The following is a 10,148-nucleotide window of genomic DNA, read 5'->3' on the forward strand; positions in this document are numbered from 1 at the left end:
CCACTAGACTGTGGGCTCCTGGGGGCAGGGCCTCAGGCCCTTCACATCCCCAGGGCCTGGCAAAATGTCAGTACATGGAGGTACTCCATTTGGGGTTTTGAATGGGTGGATGGATGAGGTTTCAGAGGAAACCCACTATCACTAGAGAAAGAAAACAACAGTGACCCTGTGGTGGCAGCTGCCCCCTTCCTTCCCCACCTCTTCTCCCCGATTCCCAACTGCTGGGTACTCTCAGCTTCCTGCTGTGGGTTTTGGCTCCTCATTCCCTGAGCAAGTGGGACCTTCAGGCAACAGGCACTAAAGCAGGTTCCCTCTCCCGACCTGTCAGACCCCCTATCACAGACCCCAGACCCTCCCCATTGACCTAACGCAAGATCCAGAGCAAACCGCTGTGCCTCTACCTCTACCCATGGGCTCTCGATGGATCTGGATGGTGGGGGGTTGTGGGGTGCTCGGGAGGAGGACCTGGGGCCCAGGTCCACTGCCAAGTGCCACCAAGTCTGCAGAGGTGGCCTTCTTGGTTCCTTCTCTGATCACTACCCATTTACACCCCAGTGTCTCAGGAATGGGGCCTAAACATGGTTTTGTCTGCCCCAGCTCTGCCAAGACCCACCTGGAGAACCTGGCAGACTCGTAGACAGCTACCAGGAAGGCCGGGCCTTGCTGTCCCCAGATTCCATACCACCCTCCCCACTCCAGCTGCCACCTCCTACATCTTGGAATCTTATCTGGTGAAATAAGAAATTCTCCCATCCTTCCACTACCAGGCCCTCTGAGGCTAGCTGAACCCCAAAGATAAATCCTTAAGGCTATCAGTCAGCAAAACCCACACTGCCCAAGGGGCAGGTGGAGGCCAGGTCAGGGCCTCACTGGCTAGCCTTTTCCTCCCCATTGTTTTTCCGTGTATGCCTAGCCCTGCCTCCCAGGTCCCAATCTATGATAGTGTAGATAACCTTCAATTCAAACTATAAAAGTTGGTTTTTCTCTGCCTCTAACATTCTGCTAGAAAATGAACCATAATTTGAAACACACAGTAAAATGTAATCTTTCCTTTTTAGCACTCAAGCTCCTTCATTTTCAAAGAAAGCCAACGGCTGGCGGTGGATTGGATTTTGTTTTTTGCCAATTATACATTTTGCCCCAAAAGCTGCCTAAAGTACAAAAAAGAAGTGAGGGCGTTCACACTCTGAAGATGAATCATCTTCAAAACTGGCATCAGAACCCCCCATGTTCATAACCCCAGTCTTGAGACAAAGGCTCTAGTCATTAACAAGAGTGTATACGAGAGGCTAGAGTTATGACCAGCATTTGCAAATTCACTGCAGTAAAGAATGTCTTCTATTAATGACAACAGCTGTCGGTTTAATAACCCCAGAAAAGATCATTAAATTCCTTCACATTTCCCAGAAACAGATGGAAGAATTGCAGAAAGGTTCAAACATATGGGAAAACATATTGGATTGCAGGAGCTCCACAGAGCGGCCAGAAATCCGATACTCTGATGGACTGTTCCGCACGCTATTGCCTGCAGGTACCCATTGGGAGCAGGTGTGCTCCATGCCTTGTGGGGGGCATGGAAACATGGTGAGGAGTGGTGTTGAAACAGGCAAGCCCTTGGGGTGCTAGGCTGGACTGGAAAGATGGCTGCCTGAGTTGGCAGGTTCTTGTGAAGGCTGAGAGGGTAGCTAGTGTCAGCGGCCCTCATCCCCACTTTGCTGCCTCAGTGATTGCTGGAAGTACCATCCATTCGTAGAGTATGACACACTCAGTTTCCCATGCATGCTCCCTCTGATCACTGCACACTTACTCCAACATACATAGATGTATCTGGGTCAGCAACAGCCAGGCCAATGCCTTTGCAGGTGAACTCCTGATACCTGGCATCAACAAACTTATTCTGCTGAGGGAACTGCCCACATCAGGGCCCATCAGCTTGATCTCAAGTCCGTTCTCTGAGTTCAGGGTCAGAGGTACCTGTGCACCTTTTGTGTATCCAGGTGCAGGAGGGCATTTTAAGAGTTCTGAGTCTGGTGTTCTAATGACTCAGATCTGAATCTGTCTACTTTGAGAGAAGGAGAAGTAGCCATGTAGGAATTGTAGAGTTGCCAAAAAATTATCTACCAAAAAAAAGGCCACAGGGCCTGGTGGTTTTATTGGTGAATTCTTTCAGACTTTCCAGGAAGCATTAATTCCCATGCTATATAAACTGTTTTCACCATGTAGACAAATATGGGAAAAAAAGTTATTCATTCTATGGAGGAAGCACAGTCTTGATAACACTTAACATAGCATAAAAAGAAAGAAAACTAAAGACTGAGCTTGCTTAGGAAGGTAGATATAAATTCCTATGGAAATAGCAGCAAGACAAATTTAAAATTATATTGGTGGGCACAGCAAAGGAAACCATAAACAAGACGAAAAGACAACCTTCAGAATGGGAGAAAATATTTGCAAATGAAGCAACTGACAAAGGATTAATCTCCAAAATATACCAACAGCTCATGCAGCTCAATATCAAAAAAACAAACAACCCAATCAAAAAATGGGCGGAAGACCTGAATAGACATTTCTCCAAAGACATACAGATGGCCAACAAACACATGAAAAGATGCTCAACTTCACTAATTATTAGAGAAATGCAAATCAAAACTACAATGAGGGCTTCCCTGGTGGCACAGTGGTTAAGAATCCACCTGCCAATGCAGGGGACACGGGTTCGAGCCCTGGTCCGGGAAGATCCCACATGCCGCGTTGCAACTAAGCCCGTGTGCCACAACTACTGAGCCTGCGCTCTAGAGCCTGCGTGCTACAACTACTGAAGCCGACGCACCTAGAGCCCATGCTCTGCCACAAGAGAAGGTATCGCAATGAGAAGCCCGCGCACCACAACGAAGAGTAGCCCCCGCTCGCCACAACTAGAGAAAGCCCACATGCAGCAACGAAGACCCAATGTAGCCAAAAATAAATAAATAAAAATAAATAAATAAATTTATTTTTAAAAAATAACTACAATAAGATATCAACTCACACCCGTCAGAATGGCCATCATTAAAAATTCTACAAACAATAAATGCTGGAGAGGGTGTAGAGAAAAGGGAACCCTCTTGCACTGTTGGTGGGAATGTAAATTGATATAGCCACTATGGAGAACAGTATGGAGGTTCCTTAAAAAACCAAAAATAGAGCTATCATATGACCCAGCAATCCCACTACTGGGCATATACCCAGAGAAAACCATAATTCAAAAAGACACATGCACCCCAATGTTCACTGCAGCACTATTTACAATAGGCAGAACATGGAAGCAACCTAAATGTCCATCAACAGAGGAATGGATAAAGAAGATGTGGTATATATATACAATGGAATATTACTGCGCCATTAAAAGGAACGAAATTGGGTCATTTGTAGAGACATGGATGGACCTAGAGACTGTCATACAGAGTGAAGTTAAGTCAGAAAGGGAAAAACAAATATTGTATATTAACACATATATGTGGACTCTAGAAAAATGGTATAGATGATCTTATTTGCAAAACAGAAATAGAGACACAGACATAGAGAACAAATGTATGGACACCAAAGGGGGAAGGGGGGTTGGGATGAATTGGGAGATTGGGATTGATATATATACACTACTGACACTGTGTATAAAATAGATAACTAATGAGAACCCACTGTATAGCTCAGGGAACTCTACTCGGTGCTCTGGGGTGACCTAAATGGGAAGGAAATCCAAAAAAGAGGGGATATATGTATACGTATAGCTGATTCACTTTGCTGTACAGTAGAAACTAATACAACATTGTAAAGCAACTATATTCCAATAAAAATTAAGTATAAAAAATTATATTGATGGATATAGAGGGATTAACCAGGTTTACAAGGACAATTTGATGTTACAAAATTAATTAATATAGAACACATATATAATATTGTTGGATGGAAATATACAATATTTAAAAGATTTCTATTTCTAGTCTATTCAGTGCTCCCAGGTGGTCTAGCAGTTAGGATTTGGTGCTCTCTATTTCTAGTCTATTTAATTTGTACTCGTCTCAAATTTATTTATTTGTGTTATGGGTTGAATTGTGTCCTGCCTGAAAAGACATGATGAAGTCCTAACCTCAGAACCTCAGAATGTGACCTTATTCGGAAAAAGGGATGTTGAAGATATAATTAGTTAAGATGAGGTCATATTGGTCACTAATCCAATCAGACTAGTGTCCTTATAAGAAGACAGCCGTGTGAAGACAGAGACACACAGGAAAGATGCCATGTGACAACAGAAGCAGAGATGGGAGTCATGCAGCTACAAGCTAAGGAACACCAAAGATTGCCAGCAAAACACCAGAAGCCAGGAAGAGGCAAGAAGGACTGACTTACAAGTTTTGGAGGGAGCACAGGCCTGCCGACACACTAATTTCAGACTTCTATCATCTAGAACTATAGGACAATAAATTTCTGTTGTTGTAAGCCACCCAATTCATGGTACTTTGTTACAGCAGCCGTAGCAAATTCATCCAATTGGTTTAAATCAGGAGTCAGCAAACTATAGCGTGCAGGCCAAATCCAGCCCACAGCCTCTTTTTCTACAGCCCTTGAATTGTGGTTTTTGTATTTCACATTTGTAAAAAAAAATTAATTTAAAAAAATAAAGAGGAAGAAGAGGAACTATAGATTATATGTGGCCCACAAAGCCTAAAATATTTAGTATTTGGTCCATTACAAACAAACAAAAAAAAAGTGTGCTAACTCCTGGTTTAATGCAACCCTAATTAAAAAAATGCCCAGTGGATAAACAAGCTTCTCTGAAAGAAGAAACCAGTGAAATTTTTAGCTAAGAAAACTTTGGTTGAGAAAGAGTACGGAGAGATTGCACTCTGAGATATTTAAGTATCTAAAGTATATAAATCTACAATAACTGAAATAGGGAAAATACTGGCATAGAGATCAATGAAATAGGATATGTCAACCTTAAATGGGCCTAGTTGATAATAAGAAGAGATTAATACATGCTATGGGAAATATCAGAAGCTTATTTATAGGCATACATATAATTTTTAAATATTGGGGATAACTGAGACATGGGGGAAATTAATTATTAGATCATCACATCACACTATTCATCAAAATACATTCAAGACTAATTTTTAAATTAAATATAAAAAAGGAAACTAGAAGAGAATAAAAATCTGGAAGGTAATATTCATAAATATTTAAATGATTGTGGAACAGGGAAGAATTTCCCAAGCGTAAAGCAATGGAAGAAATAGTAAAAGAAGAGAGCTACAGATTTCACGACAACATTTTCAAACTTTTGTACCTCGAAAGAATCATAAACAAAACTGAAAAGCAAATGATAAGCTGAGAAAAATATTTGACATAATTATGACAGAAAAAGGATTAAAAATCTTCATATATGAAGAAAGATCAATACGAAAAATACGAACACCCTGATAGAAAAACGGGAATCAGGCCCTCACAATTCACAGAGGACATACAACTGGCTGAGGAACATATGAAAATAGTCCATTTTTCTGGTAATTAAAAAATGCACATTTAAAAATGAGATCCCACGTTTAATCTATCAAATTGGCAAAATTTAAAAGGGCCCAAATACTCAGTGTTGGGTAGACTCCAATTAAGGACTTTTACACACTAACAGTGGATGTATGTTGTACCACCTTTCTGGGCTGCAATTTTGCAATCCAGCCTGTTTGCTGCAGCATATGCTTCTGTAATGAGAATAAGGTCAGATGCAATTGGCAGAAAAAGTAAGCGTGTGAATAGAAGCCAGAGGTTGCATTGGTTCATATGCAATTCTTCCCAGAAGGTTATGTTTTAAGCCACGAAGAACCAGCAGCTGAACCAAAGGACGCTATCACAGCTGAGCTCAGGAAGCCTTAGTGGGGTGTAGTTGATGCCCTCTCACCCGTGCTCTTCCTCGTAGCTGGGTCTGGCTTCTTGTTCTGCCTTGAAAGTGCTTATTACGTGGTGATGCTGCGTCTTTATGCACTTTGTCCTTGTCCCCTTAATTTATCATCTCATCTCCCATCCATCCTTACACCCCTTTCCAGCCAGCAACTTTTCAAGGTAACACCATTGTTGCTCTATTTATTGGAAACTTAATTTTTAAAGAACATTTTTATTAAGATTGTTATTTTTTGTTAGTGTTGCAGTTACAATGTAACATAAATTATGAGTGATCTGCCTTAGCCATGGTTTTCCCAGAAGTCATGTCATTTTTAGGGCACGATTTTGCAGAACACAGTATTTTCTGGCATTTGATGTCACATATGTACAAATAAATATCACGTTATTGTACAACAGCCTGCATGATTATCAAAAGCCTCAAAAAAATTAACTGGCAACTCCACTTACAGCAATATATGCATAGGAAAAAAATCAGAGATACACATAAAAATTTATGCACAAGGGGGTCCCTCAAGGAATTATTTACAAAACTGAAAAATTAGAAAACATTCAAATGCAGAATACTTGATTAATGGGTCATTCAAAATAATCTTTTCGAAGAATGCTTGGAGTGATACAATTTTTCATAATAGAGCACGTGGGGAAAAAAGCAGTCTATAAAATAATGCTGCAGAGTATCATCTAATTTTATAACATAAATTTAAATTTTATAATATAAATTTTTAAATTATGTATTTATTATTTATATGTGGTAAATATATACAGCAAAGTATAAATAACCGTTGTGGGTAAACATTAATTACCTCCTTGTACTTTTCTACATTTTCTAAGTTTTCTATAATGAACATATATTACTTTTTTTTTTTTTTTTGTCTATGCCGTGCGGCATGCAGGACCATAGTTCACCGACCAGGGATCGAACCAGTGGAAGCATGGAGTACCAACCACTGGACCACCAGGGAATTCCCCATATATTACTTTTATTAAAAAAAAAAAAATGAACATGATTTTTAAGTAAATAAAAATTCAATGGATGTTTTAAGATAAAGGAAGGTAGCAAGGAAAGGACAGAGAGAAGGGGAGAGAAGGGGAAAGCGGAACGAGGGTGAGGAGAAGGAGGCCACCCAAAATTTGAATCCTGGGTCCATCTTTGAAGAGACCCAGAGAATGATAGAAGGAGCCTCCTCCCCAAGCCTACAAACATCCCCAGTTACTGCAGGCTCCGTGCTCACTTTCCTGAGCCAGCAACACCTGATTCTTCGGAACAGCCCCCCTCCGTCGCCCCAGGCCACAGGCTGGACTCTCTGATCCCCAGACTTGCCCTCTCACCAGGTTCCTGGACCTTCACGTCAAGCCCTAAACCCTTCAAAGCCTGTCTCAGCTCAGCTGCAGGCCCACAGCCAAGACTGTCCCCGTCCACGTCATCCCCTAGAATCCAGCCTGGACCTTCACGTCAAGCCCTAAACCCTTCAAAGCCTGTCTCAGCTCAGCTGCAGGCCCACAGCCAAGACTGTCCCCGTCCACGTCATCCCCTAGAACCCAGGTGATCAGGGCCGGGCCCTGTGTCAGTCACTAGACAAGCAACCCCAAACTGCACTCCTGCTGCCCACCCTGCCGCACCGGAATGAGTGCTTTTCTGTGACTCCAGGCCCCGGCGGGGTGCTGGTACAGACCCCTAGAGAGACACAAAACTACTGGCAAGAGTCACCAGACCTGAAATTGCCCTGTGGCCTGAGGGATCGCTCAGTGGTCATTCAGGCGGACCGTGTTCCCCTGTGTCTATCTGGGGAAAGGAGATTGGGATCAGGTACACCCTGCCCCACACCCACACGCTGGTGCCACAGAGCCCCTCCCTCCCACCCAAGGGGGAAAAGAAAAAGGGAAACCTGAAGTGACAAAGTCGATGGTGGTTTTAATCAGAAATTAACTTGAGTTGATAACGAATAACCTGGTGGCTTGTTTCCAACAGCAGTACAGATCTGATTCCCCTTAAGTACCCTCCCAAGTGAAACTACTAAATGGGTGGAAAAAAATTTTTAATCTATTTAAATGCATTACTGAGCTGGCACAAAAGTAAGAAATCTGCAAAGCCCTAAAACAAAGGGAAATAAGAAGTCCGGAAAGAAAATGAGTGTTAAAATCAGCTTTCTCCCTGAGGGTTTCTGCTAAACCCCGGAGACTTTGAAGTTTTTCACTGAAGACCACAGGAGGTTGGTGGGGAGAGGAGATAAAACCCAACCACAGGCCCAAGGCAGGAGTTCTGATTTGAAACCCCTACTTAAAGCTGAGATCCCAAAGGGCTACACACTCAGAAAGTGAGTAAGAAATACAGCAGGATCTCCACAAAGAGACAGCAAGGAAACTCATCTATCTTGACCCTGGCACTGGTTGAAGGGGGAAAACTTCTTATTAACACAAGCTACCTCTTCCACAACTTGGAGATCCAAAATTACACTACCTGTGAGGTCCCAGAAACCTCAAGAAGTGCTCCCAGGTACTGTAAAAGCAAACAGAAATCCTCTCCAGAGAAACTTAACCTCAAACGACGACTCAAGAATCCTCACAAATAAATGTTGATGGACAGTGGAGGTCCCTTGCCTGGTGGAGCTCATGTTGTATCAGGGACCCCTGATATAGCTATTAAAGCTACATACAAAAAGCTACGTAAAAAGAACTGCAGGGTGTAGTAAGTGCCAAGAAGGAACTAAATATCAGAGAGAAAAATGTGGAGATCCAATTAGAGAAGGTGGTCTGGAAAGTCACATATAAACTCAAACTCTAAGAGAGAGACCCCACTGCCACCAGCACCCATAGAGCAAATTCATGGGAGTAAGCTTGCCAGACTTTTTTTTTAATTACAGAATGCCCAATGAACTGAATTTCAGATAAACAATTAGCTGTTTTCTAGTATAAATATGCCCCACGCACTACTTGTGACATACTTATTTTAAAAGAATTATTTGTTTCTCGTGTGAAATTCAAAGTTCATTGGGGCCCTTGCCGCTTGGCGGGCGCGCGGGTCATAGCCGGCCCGGTGCGGGGTGGGGGGCCCCAGGCCCTGGACCTGCTGCGGGCCCTGCCCCGTGTGAGCCTGGCTAACCTGAGGCCGAACCCGGGCTCCAGGAAACCGGAAAGACGACCAAGAGGTCAGAGAAGAGGTAGGAAATGTGGCAGAGGCCACAAGGGAGAACGACAGAGAGGAACCCGGCCCCGGCTGGGCTTTGAGGGAGGCCAGACTCCATTTTACCTTCGAATCCCAAAATACGGGTTTAATGAAGGACATAGCTTCAGACGCCAGTATCAGCCTTTGAGTCTCAACAGGCTGCAGTATCTTATTGATTTGGGTCGAGTTGATCCCACACAACCTATTGATTTAACCCAACTTGTCAATGGGAGAGGCGTGACCATCCAGCCATCTAAAAGGGATTATGGTGTCCAGCTGGTAGAGGAGGGTGCTGACACCTTTAAGGCAAAAGTTAATACTGAAGTACAGCTGGCTTCAGAGCTGGCCATCGCTGCAATCGAGAAGAACAGGGGTGTCATCACGACGGCCTTCTACGACCCTCGAAGCCTGGAAATTCTGTGCAAACCTATTCCATTCTTTCTCCATGGACAACCCATTCCCAAGCGAATGCTCCCCCCTGAGGCACTGGTAACCTATTATACTGATGCAAGGAATCGCGGTTAGTTGGCGGATCCTGCTGAGTTTCCTGAAGCGAGACTGGCGCTCGCCAAGAAGTACGGTTATATTTTACCTGATATCACTAAAGACGAACTCTTCAAAATGCTCAGTGCTCGAAAAGATCCAAGCCAGATTTTCTTTGGTCTTGCTCCCGGGTGGGTAGTGAATATGGCAGATAAGAAAATCCTCAAACCTACGGATGAGAATCTCCTCAAGTACTACAGCTCCGGAGTTCCTTCCAAGAAAGCAGATGGTAAAAGAGCACCAGAAAGGGACTGAAACACGAGTGTTTCCCGTTGCATTTGCTTAATTTGTAATTCTGCAGATGTTGGTGTTTTCTGTGTAATCATCTCTCTCTTTGTTATCTAAATTAAAATAAAAATACAGTAAGCAAGGACTGCATAGAGGATCTGGTGGATCTGTGTGCTTCTGTCTCCGTTCTGAGCGCCCTGGTTCTCTGCCCAAGGAAGAGTGTAACTCTTCGACAATTTCCAGTTGAGCTTTCCATCATCTTTCCATCCAGGTCTTG

General features: G+C 43.1%; 1 protein-coding gene across 1 annotated transcript; it reads left to right on the forward strand.

Annotated features, from left to right (window-relative positions):
* The first annotated feature begins 420 nt into the window (after positions 1–420).
* On the forward strand, positions 421–9,843 carry LOC133080750 (large ribosomal subunit protein uL15m-like). The gene is made up of 2 exons (XM_061176866.1): positions 421–508; positions 8,892–9,843. Exons 1-2 carry the CDS (start codon positions 421–423, stop codon positions 9,623–9,625), a joined length of 822 nt encoding a protein of 273 aa, XP_061032849.1. The 3' UTR covers positions 9,626–9,843.
* The last annotated feature ends 305 nt before the right edge of the window (positions 9,844–10,148 follow it).

Source organism: Eubalaena glacialis, chromosome 19 (assembly GCF_028564815.1).
Source record: "Eubalaena glacialis isolate mEubGla1 chromosome 19, mEubGla1.1.hap2.+ XY, whole genome shotgun sequence".
Taxonomy (NCBI): domain Eukaryota; kingdom Metazoa; phylum Chordata; class Mammalia; order Artiodactyla; family Balaenidae; genus Eubalaena; species Eubalaena glacialis.

Bases quoted from the DNA above. Each gene is read 5' to 3' on its own strand.
- LOC133080750 (XM_061176866.1), top strand. From the start codon at position 421: ATGGATCTGGATGGTGGGGGGTTGTGGGGTGCTCGGGAGGAGGACCTG. The intron at 509-8,891 runs GTGGCCTTCTTG...TTATTTTAAAAG, and splicing joins GTGCCACCAAGTCTGCAGAG to AATTATTTGTTTCTCGTGTG.